A 24,052-nucleotide genomic window follows, 5' to 3' on the forward strand; every position below is an offset into this window, starting at 1 on the left:
GTGTATGTGAGAGTGTGAGAGAGAGATGCACACACATACCTTTGTACTCCCCCTTACATACTCATACAAAGATAAACATCAAATGACACACACACGTAAAAACACCTGTCATGTCTATATTTGAAGACAGACAATAGATAAGACGTGAAGCTCCTCAGAGAGATGAGAGGAGGAGAAGAGGTGAGTATTATTAACTGGATGTGAATCTCAAGTACTGTAATTCTCTATCTGTCTGTCTCCTTCTGTCTCTTCCTCTCTCTCTGTCTCTCTCTCTCTCTCTGTCTGTCTGTCTGTCTGTCTGTCTGTCTGTCTGTCTGTCTGTCTGTCTGTCTGTCTGTCTGTCTGTCTGTCTGTCTGTCTGTCTGTCTGTCTGTCTGTCTGTCTGTCTGTCTGTCTGTCTGTCTGTCTGTCTGTCTGTCTGTCTGTCTGTCTGTCTGTCTGTCTGTCTGTCTGTCTGTCTGTCTGTCTGTCTGTCTGTCTGACTGACCAACAATAGGTTCTCTCTCGCTCTCTCTCCTCCGTCCCACTCCCTCCTCTCTGTGGACACCTTTGACCTCTCTGTCCTTCACTGCTTCTCTCTGATGTGACGTGTCTCTCTCCGTGACAGAAACTGAACTCCCCGTCGGTCCTGAAAGCCCCTAAAGAGAGGAAGCCCAGCAAGAAGGAGGGAGGAGCTCCTGGGAAGTCCTCCAGCCTACCAGCTGTCCTCTACAGGTAAACAAACAAACATTCAAACAACAGGCATTACAAACAAGTAAAAGTCTCATATTGAGTGGCTGGGCAATCAAGTAGCCACCCGTGATGACAGCTTTGCACACTCTTGGCATTCTCTCAAACAGCTTCATGAGGAATGCTTTTCCAACAGTCTTGAAGGAGTTCCCACATATGCTGAGCACTTGTTGGCTGCTTTTCCTTCACTCTGTGGCCCAACTCATCCCAAACCATCTCAATTGGGTTGAGGACGGATGATTGTGGAGGCCTTCTTGGTCAAATATCCCTTACACAGCCTGGAGGTGTGTTTGGTCATTGCCCTGTTGAAAAACAAATGATAGTCCCACTAAGCGAAAACCAGATGGTATGGCTTATCACTGCAGAATGCTGTGGTAGCCATGCTGGTTAAGTGTGCCTTGAATTCTAAATAAATCTCAGGCCATGTCACCAGGAAAGCACCATCACACCTCATCCTCCATACTGTACTTCACGGTGGGAACCACACATGCAGAGATCATCCATTCACCTACTCTACGTCTCAAGTCTCTTCCTCTCCATCTCTGTCTGTCTCCTTCTGTCTTTTCCTCTCCATCTCTCTGTCTCTCTGTCTCTCTGTCTCTCTGTCTCTCTGTCTCTCTGTCTGTCTGTCTGTCTGTCTCTTCCTCTCCATCTCTCTGTCTGTCTACTTCTGTCTCTTCCTCTCCATCTCTCTGTCTGTCTGTCTGTCTCTTCCTCTTCAACTCTCTGTCTGTCTGTCTGTCTCTTCCTCTCCATCTCTCCATCTCTCCATCTCTCCGTCCGTCCGTCCGTCCGTCTGTCTCCTTCTGTCTCTTCCTCTCCATCTCTGTCTGTCTCCTTCTGTCTCTTCCTCTCCATCTCTCTGTCTGTCTACTTCTGTCTCTTCCTCTCCATCTCTCTTTCTGTCTCTTCCTCTCCATCTCTGTCTGTCTCTTCCTCTCCATCTCTCTGTCTGTCTCCTTCTGTCTCTTCCTCTCCATCTCTCTGTCTGTCTCCTTCTGTCTCTTCCTCTCCATCTCTCTGTCTGTCTCTTCCTCTCCATCTCTCTGTCGGTCTCCTTCTGTCTCTTCCTCTCCATCTCTCTGTCTGTCTCCTTCTGTCTCTTCCTCTCCATCTCTCTGTCTGTCTCCTGTCTCTTCCTCTCCATCTCTCTGTCTGTCTCCTTCTGTCTCTTCCTCTCCATCTCTCTGTCTGTCTCCTTCTGTCTCTTCCTCTCCATCTCTCTGTCTGTCTCCTTCTGTCTCTTCCTCTCCATCTCTCTGTCTGTCTCCTTCTGTCTCTTCTTCTCCATCTCTCTGTCTGTCTCTTCCTCTCCATCTCTCTGTCTGTCTCCTTCTGTCTCTTCCTCTCCATCTCTCTGTCTGTCTCCTTCTGTCTCTTCCTCTCCATCTCTCTGTATTTCTCCTTCTGTCTCTTCCTCTCCATCTCTCTGTCTGTCTGTCTGTCTGTCTCCTGTCTCTTCCTCTCCATCTCTCTGTCTGTCCGTCTGTCTCCTTCTGTCTCTTCCTCTCCATATCTCTGTCTGTCTGTCTCCTTCTCTCCATCTGTCTCCTTTCCCTTCCTCCCCCTCCATCTCTCTGTAATTCTCTGTCTGCCTGTCTCCTTCAGTCTCTTCATCTCTGTAATTCTGTCTTTCTCCTTTCGCTTCCTCCCCCTCTGTCTGTCTGTCTGTCTGTCTGTCTGTCTGTCTGTCTGTCTGTCTGTCTGTCTGTCTGTCTGTCTGTCTGTCTGTCTGTCTGTCTGTCTGTCTGTCTGTCTGTCTGTCTGTCTGTCTGTCTGTCTGTCTGTCTGTCTGTCTGTCTGTCTGTCTGTCTGTCTGTCTGTCTGTCTGTCTGTCTGTCTGTCTGTCTGTCTGTCTGTCTGTCTGTCTGTCTGTCTCCTGTCTCTTCCTCTCCATCTTTCTGTAATTCTGTCCGACTCCTTTCTCTTCCTCCCCCTCTCTTTCACCAACTCTCTAACTCTGTCTCCTTCCCTCTCTTCCTCCCACTCTTTCTCCACCTCTCTCTGGACTTTACTTAATCAGCTCTGCCAGAGGAGGTGAAAGGAAAACGTTCACTAACACCCACATTATCTCCCAGAGATGACTGAGTCTACATCCTCCTCCAAACACCCCCCCTTGTCAGGGACTTTATAGCTGTATCAGTAGCTAGACTTCTAATCTTAATTATCCTTCTCCACTTCTCCCTCTTTCCCTCTCTGTGTTTCTCCATCTCTCCCAGGGCCACTTCTCCCTCTTTCCCTCTCTGAGTCTCTCCATCTCTCCCAGGGCCACTTCTCCCTCTTTCCCTCTCTGTGTTTCTCCATCTCTCCCAGGGCCACTTCTCCCTCTTTCCCTCTCTGTGTTTCTCCATCTCTCCCAGGGCCACTTCTCCCTCTTTCCCTCTCTGTGTTTCTCCATCTCTCCCAGGGCCACTTCTCCCTCTTTCCCTCTCTGTGTTTCTCCATCTCTCCCAGGGCCACCTCTCTCCCTCTTTCCCTCTCTGTGTTTCTCCATCTCTCCCAGGGCCACTTCTCCCTCTTTCCCTCTGTGTTTCTCCATCTCTCCCAGGGCCACTTCTCCCTCTTTCCCTCTCTGTGTTTCTCCATCTCTCCCAGGGCCATCTCTCCCAGGGCCACTTCTCCCTCTTTCCCTCTCTGTGTTTCTCCATCTCTCCCAGGGCCACTTCTCCCTCTTTCCCTCTCTGTGTTTCTCCATCTCTCCCAGGGCCACTTCTCCCTCTTTCCCTCTCTGTGTTTCTCCATCTCTCCCAGGGCCACTTCTCCCTCTTTCCCTCTCTGTGTTTCTCCATCTCTCCCAGGGCCACTTCTCCCTCTTTCCCTCTCTGTGTTTCTCCATCTCTCCCAGGGCCACTTCTCCCTCTTTCCCTCTCTGTGTTTCTCCATCTCTCCCAGGGCCACTTCTCCCTCTTTCCCTCTCTGTGTTTCTCCATCTCTCCCAGGGCCACTTCTCCCTCTTTCCCTCTCTGTGTTTCTCCATCTCTCCCAGGGCCACTTCTCCCTCTTTCCCTCTCTGTGTTTCTCCATCTCTGCCACTTCTCCCTCTTTTCTCTGTGTTTCTCCATCTCTCCCAGGGCCACTTCTCCCTCTTTCCCTCTCTGTGTTTCTCCATCTCTCCCAGGGCCACTTCTCCCTCTTTCCCTCTCTGTGTTTCTCCATCTCTCCCAGGGCCACTTCTCCCTCTTTCCCTCTCTGTGTTTCTCCATCTCTCCCAGGGCCACTTCTCCCTCTTTCCCTCTCTGTGTTTCTCCATCTCTCCCAGGGCCACTTCTCCCTCTTTCCCTCTCTGTGTTTCTCCATCTCTCCCAGGGCCACTTCTCCCTCTTTCCCTCTCTGTGTTTCTCCATCTCTCCCAGGGCCACTTCTCCCTCTTTTTCTCCATCTCTCCCAGGGCCACTTCTCCCTCTTTCCCTCTCTGTGTTTCTCCATCTCTCCCAGGGCCACTTCTCCCTCTTTCCCTCTCTGTGTTTCTCCATCTCTCCCAGGGCCACTTCTCCCTCTTTCCCTCTCTGTGTTTCTCCATCTCTCCCAGGGCCACTTCTCCCTCTTTTCTCTGTGTTTCTCCATCTCTCCCAGGGCCACTTCTCCCTCTTTCCCTCTCTGTGTTTCTCCATCTCTCCCAGGGCCACTTCTCCCTCTTTCCCTCTCTGTGTTTCTCCATCTCTCCCAGGGCCACTTCTCCCCTCTTTCTCCTCTCTGTGTTTCTCCATCTCTCCCAGGGCCACTTCTCCCTCTTTCCCTCTCTGTGTTTCTCCATCTCTCCCAGGGCCACTTCTCCCTCTTTTTCCCTCTCTGTGTTTCTCATCATCTCTCCCAGGGCCACTTCTCCCTCTTTCCCTCTCTGTGTTTCTCCATCTCTCCCAGGGCCACTTCTCCCTCTTTCCCTCTCTGTGTTTCTCCATCTCTCCCAGGGCCACTTCTCCATCCTCTTTCCCTCTCTGTGTTTCTCCATCCCTCTTTCCCTCTTTCCCTCTCTGTGTTTCTCCATCTCTCCCAGGGCCACCTCTCCCTCTTTCCCTCTCTGTGTTTCTCCATCTCTCCCAGGGCCACTTCTCCCTCTTTCCCTCTCTGTGTTTCTCCATCTCTCCCAGGGCCACTCTGTGTTTCTCCCCTCTTTTCCCTCTCTGTGTTTCTCCATCTCTCCCAGGGCCACTTCTCCCTCTTTCCCTCTCTGTGTTTCTCCATCTCTCCCAGGGCCACCTCTCCCTCTTTCCCTCTCTGTGTTTCTCCATCTCTCCCAGGGCCACTTCTCCCTCTTTCCCTCTCTGTGTTTCTCCATCTCTCCCAGGGCCACTTCTCCCTCTTTCCCTCTCTGTGTTTCTCCATCTCTCCCAGGGCCACTTCTCCCTCTTTCCCTCTCTGTGTTTCTCCATCTCTCCCAGGGCCACTTCTCCCTCTTTCCCTCTCTGGTTTCTCCATCTCTCCCAGGGCCACTTCTCCCTCTTTCCCTCTCTTCTCCATCCTCTTTCCCCTTTCCCTCTCTGTGTTTCTCCATCTCTCCCAGGGCCACTTCTCCCTCTTTCCCTCTCTGTGTTTCTCCATCTCTCCCAGGGCCACTTCTCCCTCTTTCCCTCTCTGTGTTTCTCCATCTCTCCCAGGGCCACTTCTCCCTCTTTCCCTCTCTGTGTTTCTCCATCTCTCCCAGGGCCACTTCTCCCTCTTTCCCTCTCTGTGTTTCTCCATCTCTCCCAGGGCCACTTCTCCCTCTTTCCCTCTCTGTGTTTCTCCATCTCTCCCAGGGCCACTTCTCCCTCTTTCCCTCTCTGTGTTTCTCCATCTCTCCCAGGGCCACTCCCAGGGCCACTCTCCCTCTTTCCCTCTCTGTGTTTCTCCAGGGCCACTTCTCCTCTTTCCCTCTCTGTGTTTCTCCATCTCTCCCAGGGCCACTCTCCCTCTTTCCCTCTCTGTGTTTCTCCATCTCTCCCAGGGCCACTTCTCCCTCTTTCCCTCTCTGTGTTTCTCCATCTCTCCCAGGGCCACTTCTCCCTCTTTCCCTCTCTGTGTTTCTCCATCTCTCCCAGGGCCACTTCTCCCTCTTTCCCTCTCTGTGTTTCTCCATCTCTCCCAGGGCCACTTCTCCCTCTTTCCCTCTCTGTGTTTCTCCATCTCTCCCAGGGCCACTTCTCCCTCTTTCCCTCTTTCTCCATCTCTCCCAGGGCCACTTCTCCCTCTTTCCCTCTCTCTCCCAGGGCCACTTCTCCCTCTTTCCCGTGTTTCTCCATCTTCCCAGGGCCACTTCTCCCTCTTTCCCTCTCTGTGTTTCTCCATCTCTCCCAGGGCCACTTCTCCCTCTTTCCCTCCTCCATCTCTTTCTCCCTCTTTCCCTCTCTGTGTTTCTCCATCTCTCCCAGGGCCTTTCCCTCTCTGTGTTTCTTTCCTCTTTCCCTCTCTGTGTTTCTCCATCTCTCCCAGGGCCACTTCTCCCTCTTTCCCTCTCTGTGTTTCTCCATCTCTCCCAGGGCCACTTCTCCCTCTTTCCCTCTCTGTGTTTCTCCATCTCTCCCAGGGCCACTTCTCCCTCTTTCCATCTCTCCCAGGGCCACTTCTCCCTCTTTCCCTCTCTGTGTTTCTCCATCTCTCCCAGGGCCACTTCTCCCTCTTTCCCTCTCTGTGTTTCTCCATCTCTCCCAGGGCCACTTCTCCTTCTCCCTCTTTCCCTCTCTGTGTTTCTCCATCTCTCCCAGGGCCACTTCTCCCTCTTTCCCTCTCTGTGTTTCCCTTCCATCTCCACTTCTCCCTCTTTCCCTCTCTGTGTTTCTCCATCTCTCCCAGGGCCACTTCTCCCTCTTTCCCTCTGTGTTTCTCCATCTCTGTGTTTCTCCATCTCTCCCAGGGCCACTTCTCCCTCTTTCCCTCTCTGTGTTTCTCCATCTCTCCCAGGGCCACTTCTCCCTCTTTCCCTCTCTGTGTTTCTCCATCTCTCCCAGGGCCACTTCTCCCTCTTTCCCTCTCTGTGTTTCTCCATCTCTCCCAGGGCCACTTCTCCCTCTTTCCCTCTCTGTGTTTCTCCATCTCTCCCAGGGCCACTTCTCCCTCTTTCCCTCTCTGTGTTTCTCCATCTCTCCCAGGGCCACTCTCCCTCTTTCCCTCTTTCTCCTCTCTCCCAGGGTTTCTCCATCTCTCCCAGGGCCACTTCTCCCTCTTTCCCTCTCTGTGTTTCTCCATCTCTCCCAGGGCCACTTCTCCCTCTTTCCCTCTCTGTGTTTCTCCATCTCTCCCAGGGCCACTTCTCCCTCTTTCCCTCTCTGTGTTTCTCCATCTCTCCCAGCCACTTCTCCCTCTTTCCCTCTCTGGCCACTTCTCCCTCTTTCCCTCTCTGTCCCTCTTTCCCTCTCTGTGTTTCTCCATCTCTCCCAGGGCCACCTCCCTCTTTCCCCTCTGTGTTTCTCCATCTCTCCCAGGGCCACTTCTCCCTCTTTCCCTCTCTGTGTTTCTCCATCTCTCCCAGGGCCTCCATCTCTCCCAGGGCCACTTCTCCCTCTTTCCCTCTCTGTGTTTCTCCATCTCTCCCAGGGCCACTTCTCCCTCTTTCCCTCTCTGTGTTTCTCCATCTCTCCCAGGGCCACTTCTCCCTCTTTCCCTCTCTGTGTTTCTCCATCTCTCCCAGGGCCACTTCTCCCTCTTTCCCTCTCTGTGTTTCTCCATCTCTCCAGGGCCACTTCTCCCTCTTTCCCCTCTCTGTGTTTCTCCATCTCTCCCAGGGCCACTTCTCCCTCTTTCCCTCTCTGTGTTTCTCCATCTCTCCCAGGGCCACTTCTCCCTCTTTCCCTCTCTGTGTTTCTCCATCTCTCCCAGGGCCACTTCTCCCTCTTTCCCTCTCTGTGTTTCTCCATCTCTCCCAGGGCCACTTCTCCCTCTTTCCCTCTCTGTGTTTCTCCATCTCTCCCAGGGCCACTTCTCCCTCTTTCCCTCTCTGTGTTTCTCCATCTCTCCCAGGGCCACTTCTCCCTCTTTCCCTCTCTGTGTTTCTCCATCTCTCCCAGGGCCACTTCTCCCTCTTTCCCTCTCTGTGTTTCTCCATCTCTCCCAGGGCCACTTCTCCCTCTTTCCCTCTCTGTGTTTCTCCATCTCTCCCAGGGCCACTTCTCCCTCTTTCCCTCTCTGTGTTTCTCCATCTCTCCCAGGGCCACTTCTCCCTCTTTCCCTCTCTGTGTTTCTCCATCTCTCCCAGGGCCACCTCTCCCTCTTTCCCTCTCTGTGTTTCTCCATCTCTCCCAGGGCCACTTCTCCCTCTTTCCCTCTCTGTGTTTCTCCATCTCTCCCAGGGCCACTCTGTGTTTCTCCATCCTCTTTCCCCCTCTCTGTGTTTCTCCATCTCTTCTTCTCCCTCTTTCCCTCTCTGTGTTTCTCCATCTCTCCCAGGGCCACTTCTCCCTCTTTCCCTCTCTGTGTTTCTCCATCTCTCCCAGGGCCACTTCTCCCTCTTTCCCTCTCTGTGTTTCTCCATCTCTCCCAGGGCCACTTCTCCCTCTTTCCCTCTCTGTGTTTCTCCATCTCTCCCAGGGCCACTTCTCCCTCTTTCCCTCTCTGTGTTTCTCCATCTCTCCCAGGGCCACTTCTCCCTCTTTCCCTCTCTGTGTTTCTCCATCTCTCCCAGGGCCACTTCTCCCTCTTTCCCTCCTGTGTTTCTCTCTGTTTCCCTTTCTCCATCTCTCCCAGGGCCACTTCTCCCTCTTTCCCTCTCTGTGTTTCTCCATCTCTCCCAGGGCCACTTCTCCCTCTTTCCCTCTCTGTGTTTCTCCATCTCTCCCAGGGCCACTTCTCCCTCTTTCCCTCTCTGTGTTTCTCCATCTCCTCTCCCTCTTTCCCTCTCTGTGTTTCTCCATCTCTCCCAGGGCCACTTCTCCCTCTTTCCCTCTCTGTGTTTCTCCATCTCTGCCACTTCTCCCTCTTTCCCTTCTGTGTTTCTCCATCTCTCCCAGGGCCACTTCTCCCTCTTTCCCTCTCTGTTTCTCCATCTCTCCCAGGGCCACTTCTCCCTCTTTCCCTCTCTGTGTTTCTCCATCTCTCCCAGGGCCACTTCTCCCTCTTTCCCTCTCTGTGTTTCTCCATCTCTCCCAGGGCCACTTCTCCCTCTTTCCCTCTCTGTGTTTCTCCATCTCTCCCAGGGCCACTTCTCCCTCTTTCCCTCTCTGTGTTTCTCCATCTCTCCCAGGGCCACTTCTCCCTCTTTCCCTCTCTGTTTCTCCATCTCTCCCAGGGCCACTTCTCCCTCTTTCCCTCTCTGTGTTTCTCCATCTCTCCCAGGGCCACTTCTCCCTCTTTCCCTCTCTGTGTTTCTCCATCTCTCCCAGGGCCACTTCTCCCTCTTTCCCTCTCTGTGTTTCTCCATCTCTCCCAGGGCCACTTCTCCCTCTTTCCCTCTCTGTGTTTCTCCATCTCTCCCAGGGCCACTTCTCCCTCTTTCCCTCTCTGTGTTTCTCCATCTCTCCCAGGGCCACTTCTCCCTCTTTCCCTCTCTGTGTTTCTCCATCTCTCCCAGGGCCACTTCTCCCTCTTTCCCTCTCTGTGTTTCTCCATCTCTCCCAGGGCCACTTCTCCCTCTTTCCCTCTCTGTGTTTCTCCATCTCTCCCAGGGCTGCTCCTCGCTCCTGTTTTTCTCTTTCCATCTCCATGTAAAAGCAAGTCGAGCGGTGCAATTAGCAACACACACTCCATTAATAACGCCTAATACGTGTGGCAGAAAGACTGAACGCAACATTAACTCCTCTGACTTTTACTCCGCTATTTTATTCCCGTCTTCATCGGGCCTGATGGAGCGAAGCTGCCCTGCGCCACCGTACCCAGGTCACATGGGGAGGACAGATGAAAGGAGGTAGATGGAGAGACAGAGAGAGAGAAAAGGCAAGGGACACAAGAGAAATTGAGGGAGAACGAGATGGATAGAGCGAGAGACAGAGATGAGAGATGGCGAGAGCTAGACGGAGGAGGAACAAGAACACTCTTAAAATGCCATTTTTCACGGTAGGTAGTAAAACAGTGGTTAATGTGTCATTGTCGGTTTATGAATGACGCATTGTCTGTGTTTATGAATGACGCACTGTCTGTGTTTCTGAAGACCAGAGGCCATGTCGTACAAAGACATAGCACAGCTTCAGTGTGAGGACTCAGAGCAACGCTGCTGGAGAATAACTGGTAAACCCCTAGTGACTGGTTGGTAACAGTGTGGATTAACATTTTGTCCACCATCTCCCTGGCCGTGTCTACTACCACAGAGCAGTCAAGCAAGCATTTTTTCCCGGTAGTTTTTACGGCTTGTACCCCTACTAACCTTGTTGTAGTCGACGTGCAGCTTCTCCTGCTCACTCTCCAGCTTGTCTTTGAGGCTCTTCTGCTCAGAGATATTGTCCTGGATCTGCACCATCTTCATGTTCCTCTCTGCATAGCAATAAGGACACCAATCAATAAACCACCATCCCAATCTATACACACACATCAATAGGACCGATCCCAATCTACCTCCATCTATACACAGGAAAAGGCACATGAGAAACAGGGTGTACTGATCTGCTGGGAGATAGCTGGGGAATGTTGTTCAAGGTTACTGGCACGCTGTGTCGTCACACAAACACGTGCGAGTGCACACATTCACGCACACCCGCAAACACACATCTGGCAATGGCATCATCATCATTCATTTTGGGGGAGAAAATGTATTTTTTTCCAGGGCTGCAAGCTGAGAGCCCATAGAACTCTGGCACAGACTCTCAAAGACAGTTCACATTTAGTAACAACATGAAGTATAATCGTGTATTAGGTTGGTAATGTAAGTCTATGTAGCCATCCGTCAAATGGTTTCCCTGCTCACCCAGGTAATAGTTGACGAAGTCTGCAGTGAGGGCGGGCTGCTTGTGTTTCCTGCGTCCGTCCACACTGGCGCTGATGTCTGACGTGTCTACGGGGAAGATGTCCGTGCTGAAGAAGAAAAAAACAGGGCAGACCCGGGATTTGAACCGACAACCCTCTGGTTGCCGGTCCACCTCTCTAACCTCTAAGCCCCTCCCTGATGAGGGGAAAAAGGTGCAGCTCTCGCACTTCCAGTTAAAACTAATATTTGTGAATTCTAGGGGTGTGCCGAGTAGTCGGACAAAACGAGTATTGTAACTGATTTGGCCAATTTATGGATAAGATTATGATCTGAGTATTTTTTGTAATTATCCGTGAATGGAAAAACAGTTATTTTCGGTGCCAGCAAGCATCTTTCTCATGTCATTCAGATACTGTCTTTGATTCAGTCATGTGTGTAGTCTAAATAACTCAACTGTCTGTAAAGAGAAGGGCGTGCTGTACGTTGATCCTGCTGCTCCAATTGGATCATTTCACCGGATTACTTTATTTTTTATTTAACCTTTATTTTAACTTTACCTACCTCGCATGTTTTCAGTCTGATGATTTAGATTGCTGCTGCCTGCTACTATGATAAATCACATGGTGAGAACATTTGCTATCAAGCTATCAATGCGCATAATATCTCAAAATTGGGGCAAGGGTAGGGAAAAAATATGCTGATAAACTGATGCAATAAACTGATGCACATTCTGACTGAGTGACAGCAAACTTGACAGTCCACTGCACGTTGAGGACACAGACACACACACACCCCTCCCGGCACTGCTCCTAATTTGCAGCTTTTTTTCAGTGAGAACATGCAGAGAGGTATTTTGCCAATACCTATTTAGGCATAATAAAACACGTTTTTCCCTATCACGAGTATCATCCGATCCGAATATCAACTGTCAATTTAAGGATACGATTATGAATGAGTACTGCCATGTTGGCACAACCCTAGTAAATTCTACATTTGGGCTACACCTCAGCTATTGGTCGATCTGAACACTGTCTTTTCCCGCAGACATAAATCCTCTACAGGAACGATGTCCCCCCCACGGGATGGTTAAGCTAACGTAGGCTAATGTGATAAGCATGAGGTTGTAAGTAACATTAAAACTACCCAGGACATATCTGATATGGGCAGAAAGCTTAAATTCTTGTTAATCTCACTGCACTGTCCAATTTACAGTAGCTATTACAGTGAAATACACAGTTTTGAACTTAAAATGTATAAATAAACCAATTAGGCACATTTGGGCAGTCTTGACACAACATTTTGAACAGATATGCAATGGTTCATTGATTCAGGCTAACATTTTGCACATACACTGCTGCCATCTATTGGTCAAAATCGAAGTTGCGCCTGGGCTGAAATAATACATTATGGCCTTTCTCTTGCATTTCAAAGATGATGGTATTATCTTTTACCAGATCTAATGTGTTATAGTCTCCTACATTAATTTCACATTTCCACAAACTTCAAAGTGTTTCCTTTTAAATGGTATCAATAATATGCATATCTTTGCTTCAGGTCCTGAGCTACAGGCAGTTAGATTTGGGTATGACATTTTAGGCGAAAATTAAAATAAAAGAGTTGTATCAATTAAGAGGTTTTAACTCCTACCTGATGCCCATGAGCTCAGCCTTCCTCATGAGTTTCCTGATGGCGGAGGCGCTGGAGGTCAGGGGTCGCGGCAGCTTTTCCCGGGGGACCCAGGCCTGGGGCCGGGTGTTACGGGACAGCTCTGCCCTGGACCGGTACTGCTGCAGCCGGGTGGTAATACGGGCCTGCCAGGGGTTCAACACAACACAAAGAAACACACACTTCATTATCTAATGACAGTTTGACTGCTTCCCAAATGGTACTCTATTCCCTATAAGTCCTGGTCAAAAGGAGTGCACTATATAGGGAATAGGATGCCATCATGGATGCAGAAATTACAACTTAAAACCTCCCCAGGTTGTTGCTGCTGGATTCTCCTTCAATTCACTCCTGCCTAGCTCAGTTGTTAGAGCATGGAGCTTGCAATGCCAGGGTTATGAGTTCAATTCCCATGAGGGACCAGTATGAAAAAGTACCAAAATATATGCACTCACTACTGTAAGTCGCTCTGCATAAGAGCGTCTGATAAATGATTAAAATGTCAAATGTAAATGTAAAATAAAAGTAAATAAGTGATATACGGATAACTTACTGTCGAAGACAGGTCATTGTTCTATGTACAAGAATCAATGACGCAAACACTGACAAGCATTTCTATTTATTTACAGTGTGAGTCTGAGCCAGTCTTGACCTCTCACCTGTGCCTCGGGGGCCAGCTGCTTCTCTTTGTCCTGTAGAGACGCCTTGCAGTAGGACTGGAGAGCCAGGTAGTTCTTCCTCTTCCACTTCCTGTCATAGCGGTCCGCATGCTGCTTACAGTACGCAAAGAAGGGATCGGCTATGTCCTGGGGAAACACACACGTGTTCCAAACACGATCGACCACAGGTCAACATTGTTCCTTGTGTACTTGTGTATGCCATGCCTTTCAGCACTCTTAAGTCAAGAGATCAATTTCCCTGTGTAAAATACAGTCAATTACATTCAAAATAACATGTTAGATCCTGGGTTAAACATGGAACATTGTTATACTAGAGACATGATACATCAGAAGTAATACTATAGTACCTGAGGAGTGATAGAGACTGTTTTTTTTGTTTTTTGTTTACACCAATGGTTATCTGTAGGAGACAGATGGCTTTGGAATGTGCTGGGTGGACGGGAGGCAGTTAAGGGAGTGCTATAGGTGAAACGGGTGGAGAGCTTTGGATTAGACATCAAGGGGGTTGAGGTCAGGTCACCTTAAGTGAGAAGGAATGGTTTATTACCCCGTCACTTTGTCTTCCTGGCAAACCATAACAGATGTAAGGGTTGGAGAGGAGGAGTGCATCGAAATTGGAGTATATATATATACTTGTGTTGGTGGAAACATGTTTTGTCTAATGCAGCTGTATTGATCCCCTGGGAAGAATGAAACTTGGTTAAGCTTTCATAGTGTATGTAGAGTTTTTACTCTGAGAATTAGAAACTAACAAATACTAATGGTTTCATTGTTATCCGAGATCAAAATAACATCAATGTAGTGCTCCCATAGAGTGATGAACTGTGCTCACTGGTGAAGAAGGGTGCATCTTATTCCTACAACAGCGTATGGCGATGGGGATTCTTTTCTCAGTAATGGTCTTCCAAATTCCAGGTAAGAAAACAGTGAATTACAATAAAAGCCTGTATTTCTTAATTATATTCCATATCCACAACAACCATACAGCTCACCTTCAAGGTCCTAAAACATGCATCCCCCTCTTTCCTCTTCATCCTCCGTCATAGGGATAAAACTCACTACAAAGCCAGCCAGCCATTTCCCAGGCAGGCCCCTGGCTCCCCTAGAACCGTTTAGGCTTAAGGTGTTTCGGTGGATTTTATCAGAGGCTTCACCTGTTGATAGGGGCCCTTTGCCACAGCTCACTGGATTAAGTGGATAACGGTGAGTAGGCACTTTCTGGGCTGGGTTTATCGGTGCGCCGGCTGGGTTTATCGGTGCGCCGGCCACCTTTATGCCGCCGAAATAAGTGAGGCGATTCGCATATGAGCTGCACTGCAGAAGGATCCTGAATACTAACTATAACCAGACCGTTATAGTGTACAGACTTATACAGACTTAGATTTGTCATTACAATTTCCATGTAAGCAGGAGGTTGGTGTAGGAGCCAGGGCCGGTTTTAGAGACTGTTTTAAAGGACTACTCTTTTGGGACCAGAGGAACTTACAGTAAATGAATACCTTACTGTCTCATTGACAAACTGATTCCAAGTAAGGAAGTCAATCAATTGATCAGATGAATTAAGGCTACTGATAGGAGGTCTGGAAACTGGGATCTGATGGATATCCTGCTCTAAGAACATCCTCACCCCTGCTATGTTGTTGAAACGCATAACAGGGTCTTTAAAAAACAGACTGATATTTAATAAAATCCCACTTCTGACACCATATGTGTGGAATTTGACAAAAACACACAAAAAACACAGGGTCACATGATTCTTGTCCTGTTTTCTTCTCTTACCTCCTCCGCAGCTGCCTCGGAGAGAAGCCCCTCCCTCTGAGCACAGGTCACATGGAAGTAGGATCGGCACATGCCAGCATCACAACTGATACACACGCCTGTCCGGGCGAACCGGGTGTCCTCGCAGAAACTGCACTCCTGGACACAGAGGAAGCAAAAACATTGGTCAGAAACCCCATTTATGCAATAGAGAGCTCAGAAACAGCACTCAGGGAGAAAGGAGACCATAAAAGGTTCAGAAACCTTCGACAATGACTTCCCTCAGTTCAATCAAACAAACAAAGTGACCACATGGAGAAACTTGCAAATGCTTTAATTATTCTCCTCTCAAATATAGTAATACCAGTCTTCCAGCAGCAATTCATTTTCCGTTTGAAAAGGCCCTGAACCACAGTAGGAAGCTTTTTCAAGTGCTTCTAAAAATAATTCTCCTCCACAAAAGTCTTCTATTGGCTTAGTGACCCTCAAAAGGGTTCCATCTAGAATGAATGTCAGAGTGACTCCACTGATTGATCACTTCACTGATTGATCACTCCACTGATTGATCACTCCACTGATTGATCACTCCACTGATTGATCACTCCACTGATTGATCACTCCACTGATTGATCACTCCACTGATTGATCACTCCACTGATTGATCACTCCACTGATTGATCACTCCACTGATTGATCACTTCACTGATTGTATAGTTGGATGTAAAGTTTGACAGTAACCAACCACACAAGAGTCATTTTATTACTGTCTTAACTGTGCTGCTCCTCATAAACCAGACTAATTCATCACAGACAACGGAAGTCTATTGTCTGTGTTGTCAAAAACAGGGAGTCCAAAAATCTAAAACCCATTCCTCAGTCTTCCACTGTGAAAAAGCATGTTGGAAGTAATATGGATTGATTTTGTTCCGCACGATTTACATCATCTTTATTCTTTGAAACATATAAAAACATGTCATTTGTACTTGCCTTGGCCCCATACTTGGAGTAATTCATCTCTGTGAGAGTCACTGGTCGTAGTTTATCAATGTCCCCAAACGCTACTCCAGGGACGTAGAGCGCACAAACCACATGGACCCATCTAGAAAATACACATGAAAAGAAACAAGGATACATTAGCAAAGGCGCTATTTGAAGCATGTGCCTACTACATCTACTCATTCAAGGGGTTTTCTTTGTTTTTACTATTTTCTACATTGTAGAATAATAGTGCAGACATCAAAACTATGAAATAACACATATGGAATCATGTAGTAACCGAAATTCTTCAAAAGTAGCCACCCCTTGCATTGACGACAGCTTTGCATACTCTTGGTATTCTCTCAACCAGCTTCATGAGGTAATCACCTGGAATGCATTTCAATTAACAGGTGTGCCTTGTTAACAGTTCATTTGTGGAATTTCTTTCCTTCTTGCATTTGAGCCAATGCATTTGAGCCAATAAGTTGTGTTGTGACAAGGTCGGGGTAGTAAACAGAAGAGAGCCCTATTTGGTAAAATACCAAGTCCATATTATAGCAAGAACAGTTTGAATAAGCAAAAGAGAAACAACAGTCCATCATTACTTTAAGACATGAAGGTCAGTCAATATGGAACATTCAAGTGCCGTCGCAAAAACAATCAAGAACTATGATGAAACTGTCACTCATGAGGACCGCCACAGGATAGGAAGACCCAGTTACCTCTGCTGCAGAGGATAAGTTCATTACAGTTACCAGCCTCATATTGCAGCCCAAATAAATGCTTCACAGAGTTCAAGTAACAGACGCATCTCAACATCAACTGTTCAGAGGAGACTATGTGAATCAGGCCTTCATGGTCGAATTGCTGCAAAGAAACCACTACTAAAGGACACTAATAAGAGACTTGCTTGGGCCAAGAAACACGAGCAATGGACATTAGACCGGTGGAAATCTGTCCTTTGGTCAGATTTGCCATGTCATTGTGAGATGTTGAGTTGGAGAACAGATGATCTCTGCATGTGTGGTTCCCCCCGTGAAGCATGAAGGTGGTGGTATGATGCTGGTGACACTGTCTGTGATTGATTTCAAATTCAAGGAACAATTAACCATCAAGGCTACTACAGCATTATGCAGTGATAAGCCAGCCCATCTGGTTTGCGCTTAGTGAGACTATCATTTGTTTTTCAACAGGACAATGACCCAAAACACACCTCCAGGCTGTGTAAGGGCTAGTTGACCATGAATTTGACAATTCCCCGACCTCAACCCAACTGAGATGGTTTGGGATAAGTTGGACCGCAGAGTGAAGGAAAAGCAGCCAACAAGAGTTCAGCATTTGTGGGAACTCCTTCAAGACTGTTGGAAAAGCATTCCTCGTGAAGCTGGTTGAGATAATGTCAAGGGTGTGCAAAGCTGTCATCAAGACAAAGGGTGGCTACTTTGAAGAACATAAAATCTAAAATCTATTTTGTGTTATTTCATAGTTGTTATGTCTTCACTATTATTCTACAATGTAGAAAATAGTAAAAATAAAGAAAAACCCTTGAATGAGTAGGTGTGTCCAAATTTTTGACTGGTACTATATATATATATATATATATATATTTTTTTTTTTGCAGGACTTAACATATAATATTGTACACTACTGGCTGAAATTATACAAAACCGTTATAAAGCATCTTTAAGTTATACAAGTAAATGTGTTCTGACAAAGCTCTATTAAATTAGGTACTGCAAAATTTGAAAATGTAAACATAGCAAAATATGAAAACTTCACTCAGATAATGAACAGAAATGAATCACTTAAACACTTAAAAAGCTTTTAAAACTTCAGTAGTTGATTTCAGCAGCCCAAGCCACACTCTCTGACTGAGCATCAGTTTGGTGTGACACATTTTCACATGCAGACTTTGGGGACGAGAATCCGAAGTCCAATATAAAGATATCCATCTCCAGCAAGCAAGCGAGCGCTCCACAGTTTAATTTGCTGTGTTTTTCATGCTCTAGTGAAGTAGTAAATTCGGGTGCAGGCTGGCTGAGGAGCCTTATCAGCGACAGCGTGGCTGGAGTCTCCACGCTTCACATAACACACTTTCTCTCTCTCTATCCCTCACTGTCTCTCCTCTCTTTTTCTCCCCCCTCCTATCTTTCTCTCCTTCCCTCACTTGCCTTCTTTCCCTCTCTCCCTTCTCTCTTTTTCTTCCCTTACCCCTCCCTCTCATTCTCCCTCTCCCGGTCTTCCCTCTCTTCTCTTTCCCTCTCTCCACCTGCTATACTTTCTCCAAAGCTGAATGCATGCACAATTTAAATGGAGAGAGGCTTTAGGTCGCCTACAATAAATTACCATTAACGGCCAACTACTTTTGTTGATGTGGTTGAAGACAATTCCTATAGTGTAGGCAATTCCTATAGTGTAGGCAATTCCTATAGTGTAGGCAATTCCTATAGTGTAGGCAATTCCTATAGTGTAGGCAATTCCTAGTGTGTTGATTGCAATTTCAAGAGTGTGCGTGATTGGTCCAATGTAATTCACCCAAATGAGCAAATTAAATCATGTGAAAAATCATAAAATCAGTGTGTAGATTCATGGCCCACCTCCCAGCGTCAGTCTCTTTGAAGATCCCGTCCTGATTGGGGCAGAGCTCACAGCTGGGTGTGACTCCGTTCTTGCAGGCATCACAGAACCACGGTTCCGTAGAGTTCTCCGAGGCAGAACTCATGATGGAATCGCTCTCCCCGTCCACTCCATAACAACCTGGAACACATGTAGAACGTCTGTCAGTCACATCGTCAGAGGTGCTTTCAATAACGCTGATTGGTAGCTGAGAACAGTTAACATATTCCATGAGCTTTTACGTTTGCTGCGAACATTCAATGACTAACTATCATCCATCTATCATGCAATAGCTCTATCAGAGTAAGGGTTGCAGAATCCATTACATTGTCTAACAACAAGGTGGTGGACCTTCTTAAAAGGTGTGAGTCACACCTAGGACTGAGAACAAGCACACAACGTGTTTACTCGTTTCCCCTAAAACCTCCAGAGATCTTTCAGTCTACTCTAAAACTTTTTACTCCAGCGTTCTAAGAGGGAATATTTTATCATATTGTCGAGGAGAAGCCACACGCAAAGCACGCTAATATTTTTTCCAGGGTTCCCAAAACAATTACTTTCGTTGATGCGGTTTCTATGGCTGCTATTACACTGGCCAAACGTGGTCCGCGCTACAAATGAGGGCAGCAATCAGCCTCTCTGCCTTCCATTGGAGAGATAACACACTGGCTCCTAATTCAGTCAACCAGCCTCCAGGCTCTCTGAGCGATGGGAGACTCACAAATCAAACGTCAATGTTGTACATGCTCTGCATGCTTGTCACTCTGGACCACACTGGGGAATCAGTCCAGTCTGACGACCAACCCACGGCAAACATTGAGAAGCCACACTAGACGGCAATGTTTATTCAGTTGTATGTTGTTTTTTTCTCTCAGTGTATACATGTCCTCTATATGTGCTCTCTGATTTTGACCATTTGCTTTGCATCACAGTGAACAGATAGGTTAGAGTGGCTTGAAAACAATGTTTGTCTGTGTGGAAAATAGGCGGGTTATATAATAGGGTACTGCTGTATCCAGGTCGTCATTGTAAATAAGAATTTGTTCTTAATTAACTGACTTGCCTAGTTAAATAATGGTTCAATTTACAGCAGGATTATTTATGACCAGGTCAGGAAGTCTAAATCAGAATTACATCAATCATGTCACGATTACATCAATCAAGTCAGGATTACATCAATCAAGTCAGGATTACATCAATCAAGTCAGGATTACATCAATCAAGCACTGATTATTTCAATAGGGCAATGAGTACACAGCTGGAGCTTCATCCTGACCTCCAAACTACGATCTCTGCCTCACATTTAACTACAACAAACTACAATAAATGTCCTTTCTCAATGATTCCCCCCACAGTATGTAGGCAAGGGCAAGAGGCTAAGTCCCCAGGTGCTCCAATATAGCTCAAGGTTTATTTAAAAAAAAATAAAGATATTACTGAAAATACTGCTGGCAACAGTTGGGTGCTTAATAGTGATTGGTGCTTTGAACCAAGGGAACCGGGAGCTGGGAACGATAACCACGCTGGTTTTACCGACTTACGGCTGAACCGTCGCCGCAAATCTCCGATGTTCCTTTTGAACCGAGATACAAAAGCTGGAAGCACTAAGCCATGGGGTGCTGGCTAATGTGAGCTAAGCTGACCAAAAGTGATGACTACGGGGTAGCTTCATAATCCTCCAAGTGAAGATTATCCTTGTCACAAATGACGAGCTTGGCAGTTAAAGAGGTTATAGGGGGTAGGGTATAGTGTTGACTAAATCAAGAGAAGAAGAAGTCATTTGAACTGTATTACGATTTTAAAGTGAATGAAAGGTCTCACTGGGTATATGGTGCTGCTGAGGAAGGAAGGATGCAGTAGTGCTTACAAGACATTAGGTGCTAACATATAAGTGTGAATATGAGTGTGTGTGTGTGGTTCTGAATCTCCATCTGTTCTAATATGAAGATGAGTGTTTTTCTTTTTCCCCAGGATCAAACTAATAGGCACACATCATTTTGGTGAGAGAGCAATCAGTTATTTTGACAGTGGAGAGATGGGTTCCTATTTTCATGTTGGCAATGATGTCACACTAATCATCTCTGTACGGTTCTCAACACACCCAACATAATGTCCATCTCTGCCTCCTCCTGAGAGTGAGGTGGAGAGAGAACACCTACACACCTGTCAGAGCAGCGCCATTAAAGGGGAATTCAGTTCAGTGTTATCGATGCTGCTTCAGTCTTACCTGTTCCATCAGTACATCTCATTTAGATTTCAGACACAAATGATTTCAGATGGAAGTCGAACAAATCAATATTGTTTGAATATTGTGAGAAATGTACATAACAGCTGTCTCTTCATACATGCAGTTAATTAATTGTTTAATCAATTCAATAAACCAGTATCCTATGTAAAAACAACTCAAATTAATATCCTATGTAAAAACAACTCAATAAACTAATATCCTATGTAAAAACAACTCAAACTAATATCCTATGTAAAAACAACTCAATAAACTAATATCCTATGTAAAAACAACTCAAACTAATATCCTATGTAAAAACAACTCAATAAACTAATATCCTATGTAAAACAACTCAATAAACTAATATCCTATGTAAAAACAACTCAATAAACTAATATCCTATGTAAAAACAACTCAATAAACTAATATCCTAAAAACAACTCAATAAAAAACTATGTAAAAACAATAAACTAATATCCTATGTAAAAACAACTCAATAAACTAATATCCTATGTAAAAACAACTCAATAAACTAATATCCTATGTAAAAACAACTCAATAAACTAATATCCTATGTAAAAACAACAATCAAACTAATATCCTATGTAAAAACAACTCAATAAACTAATATCCTATGTAAAAACAACTCAATAAACTAATATCCTATGTAAAAACAACTCAATAAACTAATATCCTATGTAAAAACAACTCAAACTAATATCCTATGTAAAAACAACTCAATAAACTAATATCCTATGTAAAACAACTCAAACTAATATCCTATGTAAAAACAACTCAATAAACTAATATCCTATGTAAAAACAACTCAATAAACTAATATCCTATGTAAAAACAACTCAATAAACTAATATCCTATGTAAAAACAACTCAATAAACTAATATCCTATGTAAAAACAACTCAATAAACTAATATCCTATGTAAAAACAACTCAAACTAATATCCTATGTAAAAACAACTCAATAAACTAATATCCTATGTAAAAACAACTCAATAAACTAATATCCTATGTAAAAACAACTCAATAAACTAATATCCTATGTAAAAACAACTCAATAAACTAATATCCTATGTAAAAACAACTCAATAAACTAATATCCTATGTAAAAACAACTCAAACTAATATCCTATGTAAAAACAACTCAAACTAATATCCTATGTAAAAACAACTCAAACTAATATCCTATGTAAAAACAACTCAATAAACTAATATCCTATGTAAAAACAACTCAAACTAATATCCTATGTAAAAACAACTCAAACTAATATCCTATGTAAAAACAACTCAATAAACGAATATCCTATGTAAAAACAACTCAATAAACTAATATCCTATGTAAAAACAACTCAAACGAATATCCTATGTAAAAACAACTCAATAAACTAATATCCTATGTAAAAACAACTCAATAAACTAATATCCTATGTAAAAACAACTCAAACTAATATCCTATGTAAAAACAACTCAATAAACTAATATCCTATGTAAAAACAACTCAAACTAATATCCTATGTAAAAACAACTCAATAAACTAATATCCTATGTAAAAACAACTCAATAAACTAATATCCTATGTAAAATCAACTCAAACTAATATCCTATGTAAAAACAACTCAAACTAATATCCTATGTAAAAACAACTCAAACTAATATCCTATGTAAAAACAACTCAATAAACTAATATCCTATGTAAAAACAACTCAATAAACTAATATCCTATGTAAAAACAACTCAATAAACTAATATCCTATGTAAAAACAATTCAATAAACTAATATCCTATGTAAAAACAACTCAATAAACTAATATCCTATGTAAAAACAACTCAAACTAATATCCTATGTAAAAACAACTCAATAAACTAATATCCTATGTAAAAACAACTCAATAAACTAATATCCTATGTAAAAACAACTCAATAAACTAATATCCTATGTAAAAACAACTCAATAAACTAATATCCTATGTAAAAACAACTCAATAAACTAATATCCTATGTAAAAACAACTCAAACTAATATCCTATGTAAAAACAACTCAAACTAATATCCTATGTAAAAACAACTCAATAAACTAATATCCTATGTAAAAACAACTCAATAAACTAATATCCTATGTAAAAACAACTCAATAAACTAATATCCTATGTAAAAACAACTCAATAAACTAATATCCTATGTAAAAACAACTCAAACTAATATCCTATGTAAAAACAACTCAATAAACTAATATCCTATGTAAAATCAACTCAAACTAATATCCTATGTAAAAACAACTCAATAAACTAATATCCTATGTAAAAACAACTCAATAAACTAATATCCTATGTAAAAACAACTCAATAAACTAATATCCTATGTAAAAACAACTCAATAAACTAATATCCTATGTAAAAACAACTCAATAAACTAATATCCTATGTAAAAACAACTCAAACTAATATCCTATGTAAAAACAACTCAAACTAATATCCTATGTAAAAACAACTCAATAAACTAATATCCTATGTAAAAACAACTCAATAAACTAATATCCTATGTAAAAACAACTCAATAAACTAATATCCTATGTAAAAACAACTCAAACGAATATCCTATGTAAAAACAACTCAATAAACTAATATCCTATGTAAAAACAACTCAATAAACTAATATCCTATGTAAAAACAACTCAATAAACTAATATCCTATGTAAAAACAACTCAATAAACTAATATCCTATGTAAAAACAACTCAAACTAATATCCTATGTAAAAACAACTCAATAAACAAATATCCTATGTAAAAACAACTCAATAAACGAATATCCTATGTAAAAACAACTCAATAAACTAATATCCTATGTAAAAACAACTCAATAAACTAATATCCTATGTAAAAACAACTCAATAAACTAATATCCTATGTAAAAACAACTCAAACTAATATCCTATGTAAAAACAACTCAATAAACTAATATCCTATGTAAAAACAACTCAAACTAATATCCTATGTAAAAACAACTCAATAAACTAATATCCTATGTAAAAACAACTCAATAAACTAATATCCTATGTAAAATCAACTCAAACTAATATCCTATGTAAAAACAACTCAAACTAATATCCTATGTAAAAACAACTCAAACTAATATCCTATGTAAAAACAACTCAAACTAATATCCTATGTAAAAACAACTCAATAAACGAATATCCTATGTAAAAACAACTCAATAAACTAATATCCTATGTAAAAACAACTCAAACGAATATCCTATGTAAAAACAACTCAATAAACTAATATCCTATGTAAAAACAACTCAATAAACTAATATCCTATGTAAAAACAACTCAATAAACTAAAATATCCTAATATCCTATGTAAAAACAACTCAATAAACTAATATCCTATGTAAAAACAACTCAAACTAATATCCTATGTAAAAACAACTCAATAAACTAATATCCTATGTAAAAACAACTCAAACTAATATCCTATGTAAAAACAACTCAATAAACTAATATCCTATGTAAAAACAACTCAATAAACTAATATCCTATGTAAAATCAACTCAAACTAATATCCTATGTAAAAACAA

The 24,052-nt window shown here is 43.8% G+C and overlaps 1 protein-coding gene across 6 annotated transcripts in view; it reads right to left on the minus strand.

Annotated features, from left to right (window-relative positions):
- The window catches only part of LOC124012546 (PHD finger protein 14-like), a 166,807-nt gene that overhangs the window by 105,938 nt on the left and 36,817 nt on the right, over positions 1-24,052 (minus strand). For 5 of the 6 annotated variants that reach the window (XR_006834737.1, XM_046326295.1, XM_046326293.1 and 2 more), the window contains exons 6-12: positions 18,213-18,372; positions 15,625-15,736; positions 14,659-14,796; positions 12,859-13,005; positions 12,182-12,357; positions 10,535-10,641; positions 9,998-10,104 (exon numbers count right to left, since the gene is read on the minus strand). Coding sequence is in view for 5 of the 6 variants with exons in the window: in XM_046326295.1 (XP_046182251.1) it covers positions 9,998-10,104; positions 10,535-10,641; positions 12,182-12,357; positions 12,859-13,005; positions 14,659-14,796; positions 15,625-15,736; positions 18,213-18,372 (947 nt within the window). In the remaining variant the exon portion in view is untranslated. The remainder of the gene's footprint in view (positions 1-9,997; positions 10,105-10,534; positions 10,642-12,181; positions 12,358-12,858; positions 13,006-14,658; positions 14,797-15,624; positions 15,737-18,212; positions 18,373-24,052) is intronic. The other variant, XM_046326294.1, reaches the window with a different exon arrangement.

This window comes from Oncorhynchus gorbuscha, linkage group LG24, assembly GCF_021184085.1.
Source record: "Oncorhynchus gorbuscha isolate QuinsamMale2020 ecotype Even-year linkage group LG24, OgorEven_v1.0, whole genome shotgun sequence".
Lineage (NCBI taxonomy): Eukaryota > Metazoa > Chordata > Actinopteri > Salmoniformes > Salmonidae > Oncorhynchus > Oncorhynchus gorbuscha.